At 35.5% G+C, this 26211-nt stretch overlaps 1 protein-coding gene across 6 annotated transcripts in view; it reads left to right on the top strand.

The window, feature by feature from the left end:
- Nucleotides 1-26211, top strand: part of NFXL1 (nuclear transcription factor, X-box binding like 1) — a 63205-nt gene that overhangs the window by 24388 nt on the left and 12606 nt on the right. For all 6 annotated transcript variants that reach the window (XM_021100578.1, XM_021100583.1, XM_021100582.1 and 3 more), the window contains 8 exons: nucleotides 4164-4284; nucleotides 4510-4669; nucleotides 5379-5470; nucleotides 8982-9003; nucleotides 9975-10115; nucleotides 15083-15249; nucleotides 18565-18634; nucleotides 25049-25153. In XM_021100578.1, the coding sequence (XP_020956237.1) occupies nucleotides 4164-4284; nucleotides 4510-4669; nucleotides 5379-5470; nucleotides 8982-9003; nucleotides 9975-10115; nucleotides 15083-15249; nucleotides 18565-18634; nucleotides 25049-25153 (878 nt within the window). The remainder of the gene's footprint in view (nucleotides 1-4163; nucleotides 4285-4509; nucleotides 4670-5378; nucleotides 5471-8981; nucleotides 9004-9974; nucleotides 10116-15082; nucleotides 15250-18564; nucleotides 18635-25048; nucleotides 25154-26211) is intronic.

The raw sequence follows: 26211 nt of genomic DNA, 5'->3' as shown, positions 1-26211 counted from the left end.
AGTATAAGGTAGTGGAAAGAAAATGGACGTAAGAGGTCCTGATTCAGGTTTGGACTTAGTACCATTATGACCTGAACGAATTGTTTTTTTGCTGTCTTCTTTGGGATTAGGTGGATGCTCGGTGTACTTAATGTCTTAATCCTCTCAGAAATCTTAGAAGTATATGGCATTGCTGTTGTTTTGTATAATGAGGAATTCGGCAAAGAGACTATTGGCCCAAGGTCGTAGAGCTACTTGCAGGATCAGAATGTGAACACAAACTTTCATAATATTTTCATCATACCATGTTACCTTCCCATTAGGAAAAGTGGCAGATTCTATTAGCCCCATAGACATTTCCCTGTGGATGTTCTCTGATTTGTCATTGTGTTTAAATTATAAAGTTTAGAATTAGCTTTTCAGTTCTCACCATCACTAAAAGGATTTTATTTTCTTTTATATTCATAGTATATCATTGATCCATTAAATTTGAATTTCATTAACATTCTAAAGTTAGTCATTCAGTAAGTGTTTTTGAGCGTTCTACTATGTACCAGGCACTGGGATTACATGAGTGAAAAATTTGACAAAATGCCGGCTTTTATGGAATTTATTTTTTGTTCTTCCCCCACAAACTGCAAATAAGTAATAGGATTAATATAGAATATCAGATAGTGGCAAGCATAGAAAGAAAATAAAGAGTAGAATTAAAATTGTGCCAGTGGGGACAGTGTATACCGTGTCACACAGTGTGGTCAGGGCGGGACTCTGGAGGGAGGACATGTGCAAGGCGTCCTAAGAGGAGTAAGGGATCAGGCCCTGCGGACGTGGGGGAAGCAGAGTGTGACTGCAGAGGTCCTGAGATAGGAGCTTTGAAGGAGGACCGAAGTGGGTTGCTTAAGGAGATGAGGTCAGAGAGATGGGATAAAGGAGCATAGGTTTAGGGCCTCATAGACTTTAAAACATGACCTTCACTTTAAGTAGAAAACTTGTCTAGTTGTATGATCACCAAAGAAACTGGATCAGTAGTTTAGAATTTTCTCACACAGAAAATACCAGCCCTCGCTAATTTTTATACATGATTTTGAACACATAAACATTTAAAGTATATATAAGTTCAGACTCTTTAAAAGTATTAGATATATGTAAAAAAGGGAATGTGCCCAAGCCCATTATATCATTTTACAAGGAAAGTAAGAGAAAATTACAGGCCAGTCTGGCTCAGGAACATGTTTATAAAATATTGAAGTTTTAGCCACTCAGATCCAGCTGTCTGGTACTAAAGTGTTAGCTATCCAAAACCTTAACCTGTCATAACTAAGTTGGGTTTATTGCAAAAAAGTATAGCTGTTTTAAGATTAGTATATCTAATAACATTCTTCTACTATATCAGCAGATTAAAGGAGAAATGAGATCGTCTTAGTAAATGTCTGAAAAACAGTTGATAAAATTCAACATCCATATGTGATGAAAACATAACTAGAAATAGAAGACAGCATCCTTAACTTAATAAAGAGTACCTGCAAAGAGACTACAGCAAGCATCATCCTTAGGGTGGAAATGTTGAATGCTTATCTCCCTCTTGTATTATTTTGAAGCAAATCCCTTAAATTTTTAGTTCATTCTTCATCTCTAAAAGATGGACTCTTAACCTGAAAATAGTTAATCTGTTTGTCAATATCAACAAATATCTGTTGTTCACATATCTTGTTGTCTCATAAATAGCTTCAGTTTTTACTTTAGTTTGTATGACTCAAAAACCTAACAAGTTTGACATTGTAGTTGATCAATGTCTCTAAAATCTTTTAATCTGTAATTTCCATTTTTAAATGTAATTTTCCATCTTTTATCTTTTGTCACTTGAAAAAACTAGGTTGCTTTACTTTCATAGAGTCTTGATTTTTTGGATTGCATCTCTTTGATATTATTTGACATTTTCCTCTCTATTTTCTATAAATTGTTATTGGGACTAGAGGTTTGATCAGATCTAGGTTCAATTATTTATTTATTTATTTTTGGTAGAATGTTTAATTTTTTAAAAAAGAAGGTTATTAGCTCCTGACGAAATTTACCTTAATGGAAAGTATGTGAAGATACTGTTGTGCAGCTCTCACTGTTTAATATTACATAAGATATATAGAGTCATTTTTTATATCATTTTCCATCATTTTAGACACCTTCATAATCAATCTGTAATTCATAGAGGGTATTACCTGCATGTTTGTACTATGAATATATAAAAACTTAATTTATAGTTCTTTTAAGTTTAAAGGCCTTCTATGTTTATGGTTCTAGAATTACTGGACTGTTGACCCACTGGTTACTGTAGTTACACTCTGTAATGTATGCTTCTTTTTCATTCAAAAAACATTATAACTAAAGTTATTTTAATTTATCTGTCATATTGTACAGTTACATGTAATGAGTTAAGTAGGAAGACTGTTCAGAGAAGTTTTCCCATATTGTTCTCAAGATTTAATTTTAAAAAAAAGAAAAGTGATGATATAGTTTAGGGTGTCAGAAAGGTTATGTTTGATGAGTTTCTCTTTGAATTGCTGAAGATCAATGAAAATTACCGTTTTTAAGCTTGGAAATCGGCATAACATGCTGAATAAATGTCGCTCTTAACTTTTTAAAAATGTGACATCTAGTCATTCTTTTGGAAAGATCAAAGTAAAATTTGATCATGTGAGTCAGGATAACTTGGCTTGCCTCACCATTAAAACAACACTTCACTGAATTATACTTACTGAAACTCTCGAATACAAGTTTGGTACAATACGTGTATGTTTTTTCCCTCTGGAACTTTTTGCTCTGTTTTTCTGTCATCATTATTTGAATCTAAATTCTTAACTTCTGTTTGCTTTAGGAAACTATTCTGAACTTATAGAGGCTTTAGTCCGACTATTTTTCATCATTAATCTGTTTTGTTTTGATTTGTTTTTGTCTTTTTGTCTTTTTTTTTAGGGCCACACCCTCAGCCTATGGAGGTTCACAGGCTATGGGTCTGATCGGAGCTGTGGCTGCCATCCTACTGCACAACCACGGCAGCGCAGAATCTGAGCTGCATCTGCAACCTACACCATAGCCCACGGCAACACCAGATCCTTAACCCACTGAGTGGGGCCAGGGATCGAGCCCGAGTTCCTAGTTGGATTCCTTTCTGCCGTGCTACGACAGGAACTCCCATTAATCTATTTTTTTATCAGGTTAACTGATATTCAGTATTTTACTTGATCATGATGCCTAGGCAACAATTTCTTGAGATACTTAATCCTTAATTAAAGACTTTTTTATTCCCTTCTTATTTCTTTCCTCACTAGGAAAACTAGAATGGGAAGAAAGCACTTAGGAAAGATGATGTCAAAGCCTTGGGGAGAACTTTGTAGCCCATTTAAAAAGAATTTTTTCAGTTGGTTTTTGTCTATTTCTGCCAACCCTTAACAAAAAGCTAAAACTCTAAACTTTTCCTTTTGAAATGTTTAGAAGAGAAGTATTTGAAATTATAATCTGAAATGAGATTTTAGAATTTTGTCTTTCTAAATTGATTGCACTTGTTAATAATCTGATGAGAGAAGTTACTTATTGGGGAGTTTATCTAAAAATAATATGCTTGAATAGATGTGTGTATGAAACTAAGCCAAAAAGATTATTGTTAACTTGAGATTTTCTAAAGACTTCGCTCCATGTTGCTTATATAGTTTCAAGTGAGTAATGTGTTAAATTTGTTATGTAGACAGAAATTTGAGCACATTTTGAAGAAAATTATAAAACTTTTTATTAGATTACCAATGTAGACATGGAAAAGCATTCACATTGTCAACGTACAGCTTGATGGCTTTTTACAGAATGAACATAACAATGTAACCAGAACTCAGATCATTAAACAACGTTACCAGCATTTCCAAACTCTTTTTATGTTCTTTGTAATCATTATCCTGATTTTAAACAGTGTAGGTTAGTTTTTTCTATTTATTTTATGTTAAAGGAATCATATGCTCTATACGTTGATGTCTGATTTCTTTTGCTCAGTGTTATGTGTGTGAGGCTCACTGATAGAGTTTCTTCATTCTCATTGTAGAATATCCCGTTGTATGAATATATGAAATGTATTGATTCTGCTATTGATGGGAATTTGGGTAGTTAAGGAAATTTCTCCCTAAGTTCCAGACTTTCTTTTTCAGGTAGTTGTTATCCCTGTCCAGAAACCGTAGATGTGAAGTGCAGTTGTGGTAACACAAAGGTGACAGTACCCTGTGGCCGAGAACGTACCACAAGACCCCCCAAGTGCAAAGAGCAGTGCAGGTTAGTTACAGAGCTCTGCCCAGATTTACATCTGGTGTCTTACAGATTGAAGTTCGTATTGATTTTTAATGTTGTTACTGTTTTCAGTTTTGCTTTAATGTTCTAACATATTAATATTCACAATATCTCATTCCGTATGGAATCAGAAGATATATATTGATTGAACTTTAGGTATAATTGTTCAGTGACCAAAAGTAATTTAAAAAATTGTACTTGATGATTTAGCCGACCACCAACTTGCCATCATGCAAGTCAAGAGAAACATCGTTGTCACTTTGGCTCTTGTCCTCCATGTCATCAACCTTGCCAAAAGGTTTTGGAGAAGTGTGGTCACTTGTGTCCTGCTCCATGTCATGATCAAGCATTAGTAAAGCAAACTGGCAAGGTAAGGGAACAATATTATTAAGAGAGTGCATTTCTGTGATTCTGTTTACTTTTAGTTAGTCATTCAACAGCAGTGATTAAGTACTTACTGGGTATTAAATGTTGTGACAGGTGCTGGGGTACAGGGTAAATGAGACTTGGTCTTTTGTTTTAAGAAACTCATCGTATAAGAAAGGAGAGAAACAAACAAATGTTTACAGGTATGGTGTGATAGTCATACTGTAATCATACAGATGAGTTTGTGAGTCTTCACGTATTGTGGTTTAGGGTTATAAATATCTTTTGGTTTCTTCAAAGATTTTATTCACACATTCAGCAAATATTTATTGAGTCCTTACTATGTGTTAAGCATTCTTCTAAGTGCTAGGGAGACAACAGTGAACAAAATAATGGAGATTGCAGTCTATTGGAATTTGGATTTTACAGCTCTGTGATTTATTCTTTTGACTTATGAGAAATGAGGGAAGCTATTCTGTCTTTGTTCTGTCATTTAAAAACTGGAATCTGCCTCAATTTTTAATATAAATATGTTAGAGGGGAACAATCTGATAGGGTGGAATAAAATAGTTCAGTAAGCACAATTTGTTGATTACTTGAAAAAATTTCAACCTGCTTGAGCAGAGGATGTGTGGAACTATTTTCTTAGATTCTTATAATGGCCACATGATTTAATCTCTCTGACTTAAAATTATTATGTATTTTACTTGTAGCACCAGCCTACAGGCCCTTGGGAACAGCCTTCTGAACCAGCATTTATTCAGACTGCATTGCCTTGTCCTCCATGTCAAGTTCCTATTCCTATGTAAGTATTAGAATTTTAGATTAAAAAAAATTTTTTTTGATCTAGTTTAAAGTGTATCTTAAGTCGCCTTCTCTCCTTTTTCATTGTTCATCATTATTTCAGGCCTGCCCTGTAAAGTAGTCTCTCTGTCTCATTCTTTTTTTTTTTTTTTTGGCCACAATCATGTCATGTGGAAGTTCAGCAGTGACATGAGCTTCTGCAGTAACAATGCCAATCCTTAACCTGCTGGCCACAAGGGAAATCCCTGTTTCATTCTTTTCCACATATATTTTGCATACTGCTTTAAACCTTCCTCTAGATACATTTTTTGAGTCATTTCCCCAGCCAGAGTTTGATGGGTCAGAATAGCCACTCCTATTTTCTTTTGATTACTGTTTGTACCTGTAATGAGTGCTGTTTCATTTAGGGGGCCTTTGGCTTTAAGTAACAAAAACCCTCAATAAAAAGCGACATTATGTAGAAAAAAAAAATTAAAAAAAAAAAGTGACATTGTAACACTTATGCCTGCATAATTAGACTGGAGCTAGAACTACTTCATGGTTGGTTAATCTGGTTAATTCAATGATACAGCATCAAGGGCCCAGGTTCTGTCTTTACATTTTATCCTCAGTGTGTCATCTTTTGCTCACAGGCTATTTGCCCTTCTGATAACCTTCCTATTGAGTTAGTGAAGTTCCCAAAGGGAGAAATGGAAACTGCTCATGCCTTCAACCATCATTTTCTCCTTTATTTGAAGAGTGAGGAAACCTTTCCCAGAAGCCCTGGAGTAGAGCTCCTTTCACGTTTCATTGGCCAGGATAGGATCACAAGACAATTTCTAAACCGTCCCTCAAAAGGGAAAGAAAATATTTATGTATTTGTTTTTTAAATAGACTTTATCTTCTTAGATGATTTTTTTGGTTTACATAAAAATTGCACAGAAAGTATAAAAAGTCCCCATATCATCTTGCCACCTACATGTGGTTTCCCCTATTATTGCTGTTATATTAATGAGGAATTGTACCCTTTAAAAGTATAAATTTTATGGTACATGAGTTTTATCTCGGTTTCAAAAGTAAAAACACGTATAAAGCTCCTTCTAATTCTGATATAATAATTTTTTAGTGGCATATGTAACAAAATTATCATGAAGTATATATTGAAGAATATTACTTGTCGCATGAACTATCCAGGTAATATAATTTCTTTCTTAGATTTTTTCTACAGTTAAGGAACTGATATTGACATATTATTATTAACTGAAGTCTGTGGTTTACATTAGGGTTTGCTTTTCAGTTGTATGGTCCATGAGTTTTGATAAATGCATAAATCTCATGTATCTACCATTTCAGTACCATACAGAATAGTTTCACTGCCCTAAAAACATCCTCTTTTACACTTGTTCATTCCTCACCTCCCTACCCCTCAATCTCCTGAAAACCCTTGCTCTTTTTACTGTCTCTATAGTTTTACCTTTTCCAAAATGTCTTATAGTTGGAATCCTACAGTATATAGCTTTTTTTTTTTTTTTTTTTTTTTTTAGCATATTGTACTTAACATGCATTTAAGTTTTCTCCATGTCTTTTTATGGCTTGTTAGCTCATTTTATTATTGAGTAATATTCCGTTGTATGTATATACCACAGTTTGTTTAGCCATTTACCTATTGAAGGACATTTTGGTTGTTTCCAAGTTATGAAGAAAGCTGCTCTAAACATTCATATGCAGGTTTTTGTGTAGACAGATGTTTTCAACTCATTTGGTAAGTATTAATAGGAGTGCTGTTACTGAACCATATGGTAAGCCTGTGTTGACCTAAGTAAGACATTGCCAGACTAATGAAGTGGCTCTATTATTTTGCATTCTCACCAGCAGTGACTGAGAGTTCCTGTTGTTTTCCATCTTTGCTAGTAAATACTCTTTCTGTGTTTTGGATTTTAGCCATTCTAATACATGTAATGGTATCTTATTGTTTTAATCGGCAGTTCTCTAAAGGCATGTGATATTGAGCATCTTTTCTTATGCTTATTTCCCATTGGTATATCTTCTTTGGTAAGGTGTCTGTTCTCTGTTCAAATCTTGCCCATTTTGAAAATTGGATTGTTTGATTTGTTATTGTTGAGTTTTAAGTGTACTTTTGTATTTTGGATACAAGTCCTTTACCAGATACGTGTTTTCCAAATGTTATCTCCCAGTCTGTGGCTTGTCTTTTCATTTAGGTGTTTTCATTTAACCATTTAACCCTTTTTTAAGTGTTTATGGCAGAGCAGAGCATATGTTTTTGGTTTAGTGAAGTCCAGCTTAACCTTTTTTTTTTTTCGTGGATCATGCTTCTGGTGTTATATTTAAAAAGCCACCACCAAACCCAAGGTCAGCTAGATTGTTCTCCTATGTTCTATAGTTTTGCATTTCGTATTTAGGTCTGTGATCGATTTTGAGCTAACTGCTATGAAAAGTATAAGGTCCATTTATACTTTTTTCCATGTGGATCTCCCTTTATTCCAGCACCATTTGTTGAAAAGACTGTCCTTTCTCCATTTGATTGCCTTTCTCCTTTGTCAGCGATCAATTGGCTATATTTGTGTGGGCCTAATTCTGTTCCATTGCTCTATTTGTCTATTCTTCCATTGCTCTACTTGTCTGTTCTTTCACCAGTACCTTACTGACTTGATCACTGTAGCTTTATAGTCAGTCTTAAAGTTGGGTAGTGTCAGTCCTGTGTTCTTCAGTACTGTTTTGGGCTATCCTACACTTTTTTGTCTTTACGTATAGACCTTAGAATTGGTTTGGGGTTTTTTTGTTAGATTTTTTTTTTTTTTTTTTCTTTTTACAGCCTCACTTGCAGCATATGGGAGTCCTCAACCAGGAGTCGAATAGCAGCTCTAGCTGCCAGCCTATACCACAGCCTTGGCAACACCAGATCTGAGCTACATCTGTGATCTACCCTGCAGCTCACGGCAGCGCCAAATCCTTAACCCACTGGACAAAGGCAAGGATCCAACCTACATCCTCACAGAGGCAATGTCAGGTCCTTAACCTGCTGAGCCACAGCAGGAACTGCTCAGTTTGTTGATATCTACAAAATAACTTGCTGAGATTTTGATTAGAATTGTTTTGAATCTAGATGAAATTGGGAAAAAGTGACATTTTAACAACATCATACCTTTCTGTAGATGAACATGAAATATCTCTCCATTTATACAGATCTTCTATTTCTTTCATCAGTGTTTTGTTGTTTTATTCATATAGATCTTGCATTTTTCTTAGATGTATACCTAAGTATTTCATTTTTGTGTGAGCTAATATAAATGGTGGTGTGCTGTTAATTTCAAATTCCATTTGTTCATTGCTGGTACCTAGGAAGCAGTTGGCTTTGGTATATTCACTTTGTATCCTGCAACCTTTCTGTAATCACTTATTATTTCCATAAGTGTTTTTTATTTCTAATAAAAAAAAGCTAGTAGAGTTAGCGTTCTTTAAAAATATTCTTTTTGAAGAATGTATAATGTTTTTATTCTATTTTTTCCTTTCAGGGAATGTCTTGGGAAGCATGAGGTGAGTTATATAGGTGCAAGCTTTAAGTAAAGCTTGTAATCTGTACCTTTTCTACATGATGATAGTTAGAAATAACACTCAGTATATTGTCTTGTTAGTGCTTTAAAGAGGACAAGAGTTTGTCTACTAATTTTTTTTTTCTTTTTTTAGGGTTGCACTTGTGGCATATGGAAGTTCCCAGGAGAGGGGTCACAGTGGAGCTACAGCCACTGTCTATGCCGCTGCTGAAGCAACTTGGGATCTGAGCCGTGTCTGCAGCCTACACCATAGCTCATGGCAACGCTGTATCTGTCCCTGAGCAAGACCAGGGATCGAATCCGTGTCCTCATGGATCCTAGTTGGGTTCGTTAACCACTGAGCCATGAAGGGAGCTCCTGTCTACTAATTTTTAAAAGATACAGCATTTTTGTTTTTTTGTTTTGTTTTGTTTTGTTTTTTGTTTTTGTTTTTTTCCAGGGCTTCACCTGTGGCATATGGAAGTTCCCAGGCTAGGGGTCCAGTTGGCTGCAACTGCCGGCCTATACCACAGCCCCAGTGACATGGGATCTTGCCTGCATCTGTGGCCTACACCATAGCTCACAGTAACAGTAGTTCCTTACCCTACTGATTGAGGCCAGGGATCAAACCCGCATCCTCATGGATACTAGTCAGGTTTTTTTGGAACTGTGACGAGAACTCCAAAAACATACAGAGCTTTTATTTGAGAATTAGCCCATATATATATATATATATGCATTCAGTACGGAGTCATTAAACTGAATTTCCCTTTTGGGAATAGAATGTTTGGCCTCTTGGCATTCATTCTTTGGATTTTTTGAATAGGTTACTTTGGTTTTGATAGTAACAATTATTAATGAAAATGTATTAGATGAAAATGGTTCTCATATGATATCAGAGTCATTTTGGAAATATGCTTCCAGTAGGTTTGTGTGTATGTGTTGCTAATTTTCTCTTTTTTCGTAAATTTTAAGGTGAGCCCACTCCCATGCCATGCTGTAGGACCCTACTCTTGTACGAGAGTGTGTGGCCGAACCTTAGATTGTCAAAATCATACATGTATGAAAGAGTGCCACCAAGTAACTGAAATTGGTTCCTGCACTGACAAAAACAAGGTAATGTCCTTAGGTTGAATGAATACGTGCTAATAGTATGCTTGAAATATTTTAAAAAATAATTACATCATAAATATTTTCCATTTTGCTGTAACTTCTCTTTTCTTTTTCTTGTTCTCATGTTCTCATGCTTTCTCTCTCTCTTTTTGTTTCTCTCTTTTTTTTTTCTAGGGCCACACTTGTGGCATATGGAAGTTCCCAAAAATGAGTGATTTCTTTTTTTTAGGGTCCCTCATCCTTTCTCCTTCCTTGCTTTTCCTAAGACAGCAAACTTTAACAGCTTGGTGTACATCGCTCTGTATCTTTGCTAGCACATAATACGTCTTTTAATGTGGTACCATACCCTCTATGTGGTGTACCTATGTTAATACTATAGGATTTGATTTTATGACAAAAGTATAGAAATTTTATATCTTTTTAAGTAGTAAGTAGCAGTATCACCTCTACTTCTGTCACTTATATCTCTGGGTCTAGTCTAGAGCATTTGCTCTCAGCTATTTTTTAAATTTATGGTAGATGATGTTCATAATTTTCTCAGTCTTTCTTTAGAAGTAAATAACATCACAGAGTATGTTGTGTGAAATTTGCTAAAGTGTTTTCATAAGCATATGAGAAATCATCCATTCAAAGATTTGTGAATAATGCCATTTTACCAGGAAAAACAAATGTAGCTAATCAAATTTTAAATAGTATTGTTTCATTTTATAACTCATGTTTTTTCCTTAGGTTTCCATTCTATAGGGAATTATAATAATATTAACAAGTGTGCTTAATGAGGAATAAGCCAAAAATTTTAAAGTTCGTTTTATTACTAAGTAACATTACATTTGTACATGTTTAAATTATTATGAACTATGTAACTGAAAATTTCACTTGCATTGTTAGGGGTTTTTACCAATTGATTTGGTAATTGTAACGCATGACAACATAAATGTCCATGGTATCATTCTTCCTCATGTGCAGGCATATATGTAAATTGTATTGCTTATAATTTCTTAATTGAGTCATGCCTTGATTCACAATAAAAATATTCTCATGATAATATGAAACAGATATTGGAATTGTAAAACGAAACTAACGTAATGATTCAAAGTCACTTTATCTAGTTAGAGCATAGCTGCTGTATGGCTTTCCTCCACTAGACTTCCAGAACATCAGATGAGTCAGAAAAAACTCATTTTTTTATGATTTTTACTTTTCCATTATAGTTGATAGAAAAAACTCATTTTACGAGGTGATATGATAGTGATTGGGAAATTACCTTGGATTTTCCCAACATGGCTTCTTAGGCAGTGGCTGTGGCAAAATAGGGGTTATGAGTTACGTGTGTGGTTCTTCTCAATTTAGCTATAAGTCCACCCCTGTCTCCCACTCAGGGAAGGCTACTGCATTGTGAGTGAGAGAAAATTATATTATTCAGGGTGATAACTTTGCAGTCATTCTAACTTATGTATTAACCATTAAATAATTCAGAAACTTTAAAAATTAATTCCTTACTGTAACATCTTAATTGAGACCCACTGAAGAAAGACTCATAATAGTCTCTCTTGATCCAAATGTGTCTGGAATTTTTAATGCAGTTGCTACCTTAAGTCGCAGCGCAGAGCCTACAACATAGGTCTTTGATAAGTATTTCTTAAATTGACTGACATCAAAGCACTTTTGCTTCTTACCTCTGCTCTGGTCTCCTTCCTTTGCCTTGCATTTGGATCTCCATCCAGTTAAGGCTCTTTTTATGCGGGATGGCTCTGATTGATGCCGTTTGCAGCAGATATTATCCTAATTCATTGGCTGTAATGAGTGGAAGTGTGGTTAACTGGGGAAAGGGTGATGGCAATCAAATGGTGTGTATTTTGTAAGCAAACATGGAATGAAATTTTTTTTTGGTTGAAAGAAGAAGTTGAATAATGAGGATAGTCTTTTCTCTTTGGGGAAAATCTGTCACCAAATACAAATTAAGAAAAAAAAATATATGTACATGATCACACATACATTTACACGTGCATTTCTTCCCTAATTATATATGTTACAGACCTTTGTTGTCTGTAGACCAGCAGCATTGTCATCACCTAGAATGTTGTTAAAAATGCAAAATCTCAGGCCCCACCTCAGGATTTTAACAAGATTCCCAAGTGATTATTAATGCACTAAAATGTTTGAGAATCATTGCTAAGGACAGTGTGTGTTTAATGTGTCATGTTTTATTGATTTTTAATCATTAAACTTGCTAAGAGACTAGAACTTGGTTATTCTAGATAATTCTGTAATGTGATAGCGGTGCAATGACAATCATATTACACTTTATAAATGTCCAGAACTAACACATTGAACACCTTAAAATTACATCATATCATTTATATTTCAATAAAATGAGAAGGAAACAATTTCACTTATCAAGATCAGTTTTCCCACTTGTGTTCATAACCCAAATGTTTATTTTGCTTTTCTTCTCATTATCCCATTACAATTGGATCATTTCCCTCTCTGGGTTTCTGGGATGTCATTTTAAAAGCTGATGTGATTGATTGGGGAATTATTGTGGATTATCCCAAAATTTCTCCCTGAGTTTGAATTTCTGTTTTCCTTTTTAAAAAAATGAAAACCGTGTAAGATAATTTGACAGCCAGACTTTCTGTATTTTTTTGATTAAAATAGTTTTTCCTGGAAGATAGAACTTCATGTTGGAAGAGATCAAGGGAAACTGCTGAACAGTTAAGACTCAGTGATTTTTTTTCTTCCTCATAGCTGGAAGCAACCTCATATCCTCAGTATAATTCTTGTATTACAGGAAGGGAAGCTGAAGCTTATCAAGTGACTTGTCCATGATCGTACAAGAGAGTAGCAGTTCAGAAAGTAGGATCACCCAAGTCTTAACTTCCATCCCAGTATGCTTTTCTGCTCATGTCATTTAAATGGAGATTATTGCAGGCGTACCACATAGCCAGGAAGAAACAAATGAAATAGACTGTGTTATCTTTGCTTATGTTTCCATATTTTGTGATTTTCCCAGTCTTTCCCATTTCAGAAAGGTCAATTACACCTTGTTAGTTAAATGGAGATTATTGCAGGTCTACCACATAACTGGGAAGAAAAAATAGACTATGTGTATTGTCTTTGCTTATGTTTGCATATTTTGTGATTCATTGCCTATTCTCCCAGTCCTTCCCATTTCGGAAAGGTGAATTACCATTCTTATCTAGTTGTGCAGATCAGAGACATAGGAAAATTGCTTGATTGCTTTCTTATCCTCATTGTCCTTGTTTCTCAGCAAATTGTATTAGGTTTATCTTCAAAATTGATTGTGAATCTGATCCTTGTTCATGACCTCTGCCACTAACATCCTCATCCAAGCCACCATCATTTCTGACCTAGATGTCTGCAGTATTTTCCCAGTCAACCTGCCTACTCGCACTTTTGTCTTACTACACCAGCCAGATTCATTTTTTTTTGTCTTTTTAGGGCTGCACCTGAGGCATATGGAGGTTCCCAGACTAGGGTTCAAATCGGAGCTGTAGCCGCTGGCCTACACCACAGCCACAGCAAGGCCAGCCCCAAGCCATGCTGAGCCATGATGGGAACTCCCAGATTCATCTTGTTAAAAGTGTAAGTCAGGTGTTGTCTCCCTGTTCAGAACTCTTCAGTAGCTTTCAGTTACTCTCAGAATAAATTCAAAGGCCTTAACCATGTCCTCTCAGGCTTTTTATAAGATCTACCTTCTAACCACCTTTCCAACCCTTCACTTATCACTCACTTGCTCACTTTTCTCTCTGTTCTTACTATTTCTTCATTATTCCAAGTTTGTTCTTAACTTAGAGGTTTGGCACCTATTTTTTTCTGGGATTCTACATTCTTATGACTCACTTATATAACTCGGTTTCTGTTCAAATATGAATTTGATCATCTAGGCTTCCTTCTTGATGATGCTATTGCTCTTTCTTATCCTGCTTTATCTTTTCTCAGGTATTATGAAGACATTTAGTTATGTTCTTTACCTTCCCCACTTAAATGTAAATTCCTCAGGCCAGGATCCTCTCTAATCTTGCACATTCCCAGTATGCAGAAGAATACCTAGCACATAATGCTGAATAAGTTTTTATGGAATTAATGAATGTACCTTTAAAAATTATTTATAGAGGAACATTTCATAATTGAAACATTTTTTTCTTTTTAATCCTACGTGCCAGAAGTAGCTTGGAATTTTATTGACATAATACCTCTTTTGTAATCATAGCTATACTTGGGAATGATGAAAAATATTTAACTTTTAAGACTTAGTATCCAAGTCTCTACCTCTCTTATCTCATGTGACATGTGAAAATAAACAATATTCTGCAATAAAAATCTTTAACCTTCTTTAGTAGGTAGATACTAGTTATATTATTAAATTACTAGAGCAGAGAGGTGCTTTGTTGACTTACATTAAGGTTCATTTATTTGTAAGTGTAATTTAATTTTGGTTGATTGAACTGCATGAAAAAATGAACTGCTTGTCATTCTCTCCCTTCCATATGTGCTTCTCTTTGGCAAGGTGAGATTAACATTCCTAGAATGTTGACTGCTTTGGTAATTTTTATTTATGTGCTAACAGTGTGTTGATTTCTTTAGTTTAATGCTTATGATGCTTCTTGGGTGGAAATTGATAAGATTTTACTCTGTTTTTTTTCTGTCACTGACTAGGAAGTAATTTATACTTTAATAGGAATGCTTAATGTAATCAAGCCCTAAGATGAGGCACTTTTATCAAATGAGGTTTGTAGACATAAAAATCTTTGTGAATAATGGTCCTATTGATAATCTTGCTGTTATTCATTTTAAATATTTTTAAAAGAGTGAAAGCATGGCACCATTGTATTATTTGTACTTCTTAGAGCTAGAGAAGTACTTTCTTTTAATGGAATATGTAAATTTTATACATTTAACATAGATGGAAATGTTAAACTTCTGTATTTAGATGATTTATTTTTCAGGCTGGACCAGAATGCCTTCAGTGTGAAGAAGGCTGCTCTAAATCACGGCCGCCGGGTTGTCCTCACCCGTGTGTTCTGCCATGTCACCCTGGAGAATGTCCTCCTTGTGTTCAGATGCTTAGAATAAAATGTCACTGTAAGATCACAAGTCTTTATGTGGAATGTAGGTAAGTGGACTGGAGAAGTAGTCTTACTTTACTAAAATTATTTTAACTGGGATCTATTTGTAATTCAGAACCCTTTATAGATTACTTTAAGGAGTAGCTTTTTGTGTGGTTCTTAGACTCTGGAGGTCTCAATTTTCTAGTAGAGATCTGGAAGGAAGAAATGTAGAATATTTCACTTTCTAGATACTTTACCTTGATTTCAACCAGGAAAATTGTGCTTTTTTTTCTCTTTTTGCTCTTTTTTTAGGGCCACACTTGCAGCATGTGGAAGTTCCCAGGCTAGGGGTCTAATCAAAGCTGTATCTGCCAGCCTGCACCATAGCCACAGCAATGCAGGATCTGACCCATGACTGCAGCCTACACCATAGCTCACAGCAACACTGGATCCTTAATCCACTGAGTGAGGCCAGGGATTGAACCTGCATCCTCATGGATCCTACTGCTGAGCCATGACAGAAACTCCCTGTGCCTTTTTTTTTTTTTTTTTCCATTTGGGAATTCTGTATAATGTGTTAGGGAAAAAAAAATGCTTTTAAAAAATAGGAGAGGAATTCTGTTGTGGTGCAGCAGAAATAAATCCAACTAATATTTGGATAACAGAATTAGAACTAGAATTTTTTGTTGGATCAAAAGTTGACTTGCACTTAGTTACTTAGGCACAATTTTTAAATCATAGATTTAAGAGGCAGGCTTTTGTTTATTACAGATGTTGCTGTTACGGCATTTATCATAGTAGGATATGACCTCCATATTGTCTTTACTTATTTTTGCTTATAGATTATGTAAAGGGGAAAGAAAAATCCATTTTTTTTTCTATTTAATCATGGTTTAACATAATTACCCACCTCATTCAACTCCATTTCACTTAAGTCTGTGCGTAGGTTTTCTAAGCAGTTTCCTCAAATTAAATTTGGGACTATGACTTTATTTCGGATTTTTTTTTTTTTTTTGAGCATAAATACCTTTTGAAAAATGCATGTTAATATTAAATTTGTTTTTGTCACTTAACTCTAGACTCTAATTTAATTTGGAAAGTCAAATTTTATTCTTTTTAAATACTAAAATTATTTTGTTGAAATTAAAAAAAATTACAATTTTTAGTTTTAGAAATTTTGTAGGGAGAGCTAAGAGGACAATTTTGCTTTGTTAAGTGGTGATGCTGATGAAAAGAGTTTGTTTTCTTTGGTCTTGCAGGCTTCTAAATTTCCCCCTCTTGCTTCTCTTTCCCTTTGTCGTACAGTCTCCAAAGGGCACCTTGCTTTTCTACCTTCTTCTTCCACAGAATGTTGCCCTTCCAACATTGGTTCCTTGATTCTTGTGCACTTTTTATTTTTATATTTTATTTTATTTTGTCTTTTTAGGGCCGCACCCACAGCACATGGAGGTTCCCAGGCTAGGGGTCTAATTACAGCTACAGCTGCTGGCCTATACCAGAGCCACAGCAATGCAGGATCCAAGCCATGTCTGTGACCTACCCCACAGCTCACGGCAAGGCCGGATCCTTAAACTACTGAGCACGGCCAGGGATCAAACCCACATCCTCATGGATTCTAGTCACGTTCGTTTCCGCTGAGCCACGATGTGCACTTTTTAAAGTCTCTTCTCTTTCGTTAGTGCCCTGTTGTACCAAGACTCTTTCAGTACTTTTATGTTTAGGGTAGACTTTTCTTTTTCTGAGGTGTTAGTTCAGTCCCTCTCTTCTCTTTCCTGCTCAGTTTTCCCAGAACTCTACTAAGCCCTCTGAAAAGACTTGTTACGGGAGCTTGAGAAATAGCCATGCTAAAGATTGGTATTTATTTTTCTACTTACAGGTAATTTGAAGTTTGTAGAAGTTTCTTCTGGTAGTGCTGAGGTCATGGGATTTGAGTGATTTTGTTTGTTATTAACAAGCTAAATGATTTTGGGTGGAAATAACGTGGCTATATTTGGGTTGAAGTGGTTTCCATTGCCACAGCTATCCAGAGTTCCCTTTTCCTTTTCTCGAGTGTGTGTAAAGTATATGTTTTTGTATGGAATTCTTCAGTCCCAGTATTTGTACCGATACTTTTATTTACTTTCAGTTCAGTAAATAATGTCATCAGTCATCTTTTCCTTTTAGTCCTTTTCTGCTTCAAGTAATTTCTTCTATAGAAATTAGACATAAAAGATTCCGGCCTTGAAAATCTTGTTCCTGATTACAGAGAAACAGAAATAAAATGATGTTAACTCTTAAGTTCAGAAGTGAACACCTGACTTGTAAGAATGAAAATATGAAACTTTTAATAGAGCCAGTATAAAAAACTTTGTGTTATTATTAGGTGAAATTGTGCCAAGAAAATTGGATGTGTTTAAAGAGTACCTTTATAGCTAATTTGGCACAAATACTTAAGATAATAGTTTTGACATTAGTAAGGCTAGACTTATGGTATGTTTTGGCAGTCAGTGAAGGGAATAGGAAAAGAAAGAATATAGGAAAGGAGAAGAAATGTAATGAGAAAGAGGAAAATAAGATATGTGTGATTTCTGTGTCCCCACCCCCACCAACGCCCGAGTGGTTTCAACGGGCCCCCCCTCAAGCCTTCGGGAAACTAAGAGATAAGTATGATTTAGATTGTCACTAGTTACCGACTCATGCAGTGTCTACTGTCAACTGTCTAATAGAAAGCAGTTTTAGTCCTTGGTGTTTGTGACTTTTTCTGAATTACCCACTGAATCAGAAGTAAAAGCACAGATTGATCTAAAATGATCTAATATAAAATAAATAAATTCCTAACATTAATAGATAGCTTAATTAAAAAAAACTGAAAAAAAGTTTGTTTAATAAGCTCACTGTATTTCACAGTGAATATCCCCTCAATTTGAAGTAACCCTGTTTTTTCCTATTCTTCAGAAGTAAATCTGAGCAAGCATTTTTTCCTTGGTCAGTTTTTAAGTAACATATTGAACCATTGGTTTTAAATCTTTTGTATAGAAGACTTAGAGTTATAATTATGAATAATGATTAACCTACAGGAAAGATACTAGTAAGAACTCTAAAAGAGAAGCCAGGCACAGATGAGATTTTTTTGCGTGTTTTGTACTTCCTTTTTGCAGTAACTGCTATTTTGGCATTTGATTTGTTGGTAAAAGATAAAGGGCTAGAAGGTTTGAGTTATTAGAATAGTTAAGTAATTTGAGAATCTTACAGAGGAGATACGATTAAAATATTTCTTCAAACAATAAATAAGTAAAATCATTTTATGGATATGTTTGAAATTACGAATTATTTTTAGAAAAATCGTGCTATAAAATGGACTTTGGTTTGAATGTCATCATTACTTCCTCTCATCTCTTTAGAAAAATGACCACAGCTGATATAAATGAAAAGAACCTCCTTAGTTGTTGCAAAAATCAGTGTCCTAAAGAGGTAAGCTTTAATAGAACCTTTTAAGTTGTGTTTCTTGGGCATTGTTTCTCTTTTCTTGTTTGGTCATCCTATTTCAGGTCTTTTCTGGACCCACTAGAAATGTGGATCCAGAAGGGAAAATGCGATTGGTATCTTGTAAAAATGTATGGTTAGGGTCAATGGACATTTCTTTATGAAATTTGGGCATGTCGGGACTAGGAATAATCCTTTGAAGATTTTTTTAAAAGCAGTTTTAAAGGTAGCTTATATACTTTATGCATTAAGTATTGACCTAGTGTTTACCTGCTTTAAAATATAAATAGATAAAGACCTGTGTGGCTCATGAGCAGTTGGACAGTAAGTCCACAGTAGAAAAAACAAATATGTTGCTGTATTTATGTATGTATATAAACTTTAAAGCTCACTCCCATCTTGAATTAATTAATAGAAAACATTTGTATATAAAGTTTTGTTTTTAAAGATTCTGATGCTTGTATATGCATCGTATTCCAACTAAATGTATCAAAGGTGGTTCAAAAAATTTAGAGTAGAAAGGTAAAAAAGCTCACTGGTGATTTATCCTGGCAATAATTTAAGAAACCGGAGTTCCCGTTGTGGCTCAGCTGAAATGAATTGAACTAGCATGCATGAGGATGCAGGTTCAATTCTTGGCCTTGCTCCGTGGGTTAAGGATCCGGCGTTGCCGTGAGCTGGGAGTGTAGGTCGCAGACACGGCTTGATCTGGTGTTGCTGTGGCTGTGGTTGTAGGCCAGTGGCTACAGCCCCGTTTTGACCTCTAGCCTGGGAACACTCCATATGCCGCAGGTACAGCCCTAAAAAGACCAAAAAAAAAAAAAAAAAAAAAGTAATATTTTAAGAAACCAAAGTATTCCATCTCTGGCAATTTAAAAGTGAAAGTGTACCTTTTTTGTTGTGGGAGGTAGGACACTGACAGTTCCTTGATTTGGATGGACATTTATAAAGGAATTCTTTTGACCTATAGATGTATTAATGGCACCTCCTTTCTTTTATTCTCTGTTTTATGCACTTAGACAAAGTGTTTCTCATCCTGTTTAGACCAGGAAGAGATGATGACAACAAAGTCTTAAATATAATAGCCTCTGAATAAATAAAAACAGAAACCAATGCATGACATGATTTTTTGTTAATTGTCTTTCCTTTTAACTGAAACTTTGGACACTTTTATGGATTTCTATTTAAGAGCTATTGAAAATTAAAACTAGGAATTCTAAAAGTTATGTAAGATTATAAAAAGGGAGACATTTCAAGAAATAAATGTTATTTTAATAATCCTATCTTTGTTATATGAGTGAAACTAGAGGCAAGGATATTTCAAATTTAATTTTATGAATTCATCAAAATCTGAGTTTTCTCTTTTAAAATAAATTTTCTTCTCTCCAAGTTCAAATTCCAGGTAATATGTAGTTGAGAATGCTTTATTTTTAATCTGACTCAGTAACTTGGTTTGAGATTGCAGTTAGAAATAAGAAAATTTAATTCAGGGGTTGCTAATTTGCTGTTTAGCATTGCCTTGGATATGATTCATTTGCGATACTGTTATGACATTTGGTGGGACTAGAGATAAACAAACACTATTTATTTAAAATTCTCTTTGCCATGCTCATGATTTTTGGACTCTAGGCCATTCTGGAGCCCCTGGTACTGCTGGAGTCTCTTTGCTCTTACTTGAAAAGTATATCCTTAAGTTGGGAATAATTCAAATGACTATTATAGTGTAGAACTGTCTAGGGGTGGACAGGGGAATGTTGTTGTATCTAGTAGAACTTACCCTAGTTTATCTTCTCTTGACATTGGTAAGGCTACAGCCATGGTTTTCAAACTCTAATATGCATCAGAATCACTTCAAAGGCTGGTTAAAACAAGTTACTGGTCCCCACTCCAGAGTTTCTGACTTTGTGGACCTGGAATGGAGGCCCTAGGGTTTGAATTTCTAACGTAAGCTGTTAGGTAATGGTGATACGGTTGGTCTGGCACCACACTCTGAGAACCAGTAGACTATAGTGTCAAGTCATACATTGGATCAACCAAGAACTCCGTCTTTTTTTGAATCTGCCATAAATATCTGATACTCAGGAGTAATGTGTGGGGTTATGACATGTTAAGATGCACTGACAAGGTTCCTCCTCCTTTTCTATACTGTAGGTTTCTTGTGAACAGAGACTATGTCATATTTGTCCCTTCATCTAAGTCTCTGATTTCCTGGTTGTACATATTAGGTAGTTGGTAAATGTCTATTGAGGGCGAGAGTGAGCGTGAACTGTGGAAATGGCATAGGTATGTCCTTCTGGCTCCACTGATGCTCTGATAGACATTCGCATGTCTATTGGACTGTTAAATGAGGTTTGAATTGAATTAAAAAGAAATATAAAGGTAATCATTGAGAACCGTACCTTTATTTAAACTCTGTCCCACATATACAATTCTCCTTTTAAAAACTATGTCTGAATTTGGTTTTATCATTCCCATGCAAGCTTTTCTACGTTTTACTTGGTCAAATTGTTTAACGTCTCTGCATCTCAAGTTGTTCATGTGTAAAATGAGGGTGATAGTAATACTCACTTCAGAGTGTGCTGAATATTAAGTGAGTTAATAACACATAAAAGTCTTAGTATACGGTAAGTGCTATAGATGTGCCAGCAATGGGGAGGATGGGATAGGTATTTATGTGCAAATAATATTGATTTGCAGGCGTTCCTTCATTTTTCAAGCGAGCTTTTTAAATTATTGAGATTAAAATGGGACATTTTTGAACTAGACAACATTGCTTATTGGTAAGCCATTTGATGTGGCTTAGCAAATGCTAGCAGAATGATATTAAAGGCCTTAATAGAGTGGAAGAAAACCATCTCACTTTGAGTAGAAAGAGGAGGATATCTCATCTTTAAATGAATATCAGGGTTGAGTGTTTTTGAAGAATCTCAATTTTTTGCTGTGAAATCTGCCATAAAGATAGTCATTAATATTGTACCTTCTGATCAGATTTCTTTGGCACTACTTTTCTGCTCTTTCAGAATATATAACCTGGCTTTTGTGCTAATACATGCTTGCACATCCAACAGGGAAATGGTCATGGGATTTGATTTTTTTAAAACAATGAAATTTTTTCACACCTACAAGTACATCAACACATATATACAGAAGGTGAACACTATATAAGTCCGCTAGGTAAAAAAATACAGCATTGCTGCATCTCACAAGTATACCAGAGTTCCTTTCTGACTGTAGTTCCCTCCCTCTATCCTGTATGGCACCACCATCGGTCTTTTATAATAATTACTTCCTTGCTTTAATTTATAGTAAGTTAACTTTTTTACTGTATGTGTATCTGGAAACAGTATTGATTGTTCGCCTAATGTTATGTTAAAAGTTCAGAAGTATGAACTTTTGTGACTTGCTTTGTTTGCTCTACATGATGTTTGTCATTTTTATTGCATGTGGCTGTAGTCCACTTATTCCATTCTCTAGGTATATTGTAGTTGTTTAAATTTTATTTTACTGCAAATAAATAGAATTGTTACAAAAATACTGCTATAAACATTCTTGTTTGTACATTCTGGTAATGCATGCATAGATATCTCTTTGCGGTTGCTTGGTCATAGGAACTGCGTTATTTCAACTTAAAGTCATATCGATTTCCAAAATAGTTATAACCAGTAAAATTTCCAATTTACCATCAGTGTTTTACAGCTCCTGTTGTTCCATATCCTTGCCAATACTTGGTATTGTCAAAATATTTAAAGTTTTGCCAACCTTATGGCATCTCATGATTTCAGTTTACATTGCCATGATTACTAGTGAGTTTGATACCTTTTTAGGATTATTGGCTTTGCTTTGTCTGTGGGACATATATTGCATATGAGCACAGTATACTCTGGATGAGTTTCACTTCTCCTTACAATCTATAGACATAAGTTTGGCTAGTTTATTGCATAAAGGAGGTATATTTGGAGGATACTGAGAGACAGTTCACGGATTCTTAAAGGAAGGGTGTTCAGCCAAAATTGGGGAAGGGCAATATATAGGTGGGGACGTCCCAAGGGGCTTGGCAGTAGGAGCTCAGGGGACTCTTGTGGGATGACTCTGTTCAAACCGCCACCTCTCCCTTTCAGGTTTCAGTGTGATCAGGAGAGAGAATCCAGCCCACCTTGGGTCCAGGGGCTCCTTTGTTACAGGCTGCAATAGACAGGAAACAGGAAAGGGTAGTTTAGCCATGGCTGTGGCTCCTGGGGGCATTGTGGTGAATCAGGCGGCCATCCAATTTATTTCTTCAGCTTCTGCCAACATTGGATGCAAAAAGCAGGGAGATTCATGGAGTAATTGTTAAATGAGATGGCAGGATCAAATGAAGGATTTAGAGAAAAGAGATACATGTCAAAGGCAGGGGACCCAGCCAGAGAAAAGAGACTTTCACAATGTTGGCGAAATTGTGAAGAGCGAGCACAGAGTCTTTTAGGTAGCAGAAAGATAAAACATTTAGACTGATGGTCCTTAACCTTTCATCAGCTCCAACACATCGAAGAGATAGAATACTGATCAGGAGGAGACCACACTGTAGCCACGATTCCATATAATTTCAGAAGGATCTTCCTTTATTGATTCGGATGCTTCCCTGTTCACTTTCCACTTCAGAATCGCTGATTTAAAGTTAGAGTGTTAGTTACTTTTAGTGAAGATGATGGATGTAACTACCTCCCAGTTTAAGGAAAGAACAAGAGGCAGTAGAGAGCTTTGAGGAGAAGCAAGGATAGGTGGTGAGCTAATGGCAAATGTTTGTCATGTTTATCACATAAGGCTCAGGCTCGAGGCACTTGCAGGAATGAAGGTGAGAGTAAAGTGAAGGAGTACTTGAGCAACCACCCTGAGGCAGGTTGTTGAAAGTGAATAAATATTGAGCTTGTTAAGAAGTGTTGAGGGCCTAGTATGAGGTGCAGAGAAAAACAACCAAAGTGGCCCAGTAGTACCTAGTGTGGAACTCATTCTTACAGCGCTACTCTATGATAGGATTAGTGAAAATGCAGTGTGAGTGATCCAAATTTAGTTTTGCTCTGAATGTCTCTGCTAAAAATCAAATAAGGCACTGTTTGCACACTAGAGAGAGACTACAGACAGTGGAAAAGGATTCTGAATTTCTTGAAGTCAATAGTTTGAAGGATCCATCTGGTAAATCATATAGATTAGAATTTGGAGGATTTAAATGTTTATTGAGGTGTTCACTAGTTGTAAGTATCTCTGTTAATGATTATGAGAGACACAAAGAAATAGTAGACCATTGCCTTTAACTGCCTTACTAACTTAAAATCATGACTTCTATTTTGATAGCTAAATATACTAAGAATTTTTAATCCTTACAACACCTTTATACCGTTCTGCTACCCTTCCCAGTTTTGCATGTGAAGCACAGAAAAGTCAGGTGGCTTAGCCAAAGTCCCATAGCTAGTCTACAGGGTATCTGGGATTCAGTTCCAAGCAGTCTGATTTTGGAATTTAACCCACTCACTAATGAGTGTCTTTTATTTACATTCTGGTTGGAGGACAAATATACGAAGTACTTAAAAGTATTCTTGTAAAATTCAGTATAATACAAGCAGTGTCACAATAGTGTAGAAATAGATTTCTTACATTATTGCTGTTATTTTTCACATGTAGGCAGATTCATCTTAAGCCTTTATGATGATTTAAGCTGTCTCTCAAAGTTTGGATAAGATGTGAATAGAAAGGAGAGAACCATTTCATCTGAAAGCTTGACTAGGATAAGAAGATTTATGTAAAGTCAAGGAGCATGTAGACATCATGGCATTACTGAATTGGTTTGGCCACCTATTATGTTTTTATACATGGTGGCAAGGCTTTTAGAGTAAAAGGCTAAGCAGTTGTATCACTTAGGGACAAAGGAGTTTTCTTTCTTTCTCACGTAAGCATGCGAAGGAAGGTAGATGTGTCCTAGTGCTCCATGTATTGATCCATGTATCCAAGGTAGCAGGCAGCTTTGCTCTCTTTGATACATGGGCTCCACTGTTGCCCATGTTGATAGATGTCCTCATTTCCAGCACATGTGGGAAGGGAAGAACACAGATGGTGCTCTTGCAAAGCTTCAAGACACAGAAGCACTTACGATTACATTCCATTGGCCCAGAACTTAGTTGCGTGGCTATAACTAGCCTCAAGAGTGATTTAAGAGGTACTCTTGGAGTGGAACTGGGGAGACTATTTAAAATTTCTAGAGATTTGGTAATTTACTTCTAAAAGAAAAAAGTTGAAAAATCAACCCATTCTTCAGGATTGATTGACCCTTATTGTGAGAGACCTTTTCTTGACAGAGTTGTTGAGAGAAGGGGGCGGTAGAGCATGACTCAAATATAAATATCTAATTGTTTTATTTTGGTTTTATTTCAGCTTCCTTGTGGTCATAGATGCAAAGAAATGTGCCATCCTGGTGAATGTCCCTTTAATTGCAACCAAAAGGTGAAACTTAGATGTCCTTGTAAAAGAATAAAAAAGGTAAATATTTTAAGTTATTGAAAATTCTTTTCTGTGTACACTTTTGTTGTTTTGTTTTCATTTTTTTGAGGGGGATTTTGGTAGTTCTTTGACTTACTTTTAAGTAGAATCTTTTTATTTTTGGCCTATTTCTGTAAATGCTTATTTTAAAAATCAGTTTTGCTTGATGGTTTAGTTTTCCGCAGTTTGGTAGTAAAAGAGGATGATTTTATATTTGAATTTGATGATTTTATAAAAGAGTTCAGTGCTCTTTTTGGATAGAGGTGGTGTGTTCTAGATTTGAGGTCTTTGCACCAGGAGCACAATGTGAGTAAGAAAGTGAGTTTCGTGATTTAAGACATGGCTGGAATTAACCTGTTGCTCTTATTTATGAACGTTTTTTTGCCTTATGTTGTGAAAATGGTGCCTTCAAAACACTTCATATACACAGCCTCATACAGTTATAAAATAACGTTCAAACTTGGAGAGAACTCATTTTAAGATAAGATGGTGGTAATGGAGGAGTGAAAGGGCAAAAACGAATGATTGGAAAGCTCGGTGGAAGCAGACTTCATTACCATTTAGCAGAACTTATGAAGAATCTCACTGAACTCTCACAGGTCAACTCTCCTTCTCCTTGGCTTTCCTTTGAAGATGTCATCCTTCTTAACTTCTGATTATCCCTTTCTCATTTAGAGTTGTAACTCCTTTTTTTCTTTGTGTTCTTGTGGTTGCTCCCTAAAGCTAGTTCCCTTTCTCTTCTCTTTAAATTCTTTCTTTTGTTCATTTGTTTAACAAGTATTTCTTCAAAGTTTTTGCTTTTATCGATCTTTGCTTTTCATTTGTTTTTACAGCTCCTACTTTCATTTCCTGGGATAGGTAACTCTGAATTTAAGTGTGTAGCCCTGAATTTTTTTGAAGTTGAATCTCTAAGTTTAGGATATTTAAATGGACTACTTTGTATAAAAATCAGTACTCAACCAGCCCCCCCCGCCCAGGCATGTAGAAGTTCCTGGGCCAGGGATCAAACCCATACCACGGCAGTACCCGAGCTGCTGCAGTGGCAATACTGGATCCCT

Source organism: Sus scrofa, chromosome 8 (assembly GCF_000003025.6).
Source record: "Sus scrofa isolate TJ Tabasco breed Duroc chromosome 8, Sscrofa11.1, whole genome shotgun sequence".
Lineage (NCBI taxonomy): Eukaryota > Metazoa > Chordata > Mammalia > Artiodactyla > Suidae > Sus > Sus scrofa.
The sequence above is the reverse complement of the archived record's forward strand: the minus strand, read 5'-3'. Positions and strand labels throughout refer to the sequence as shown.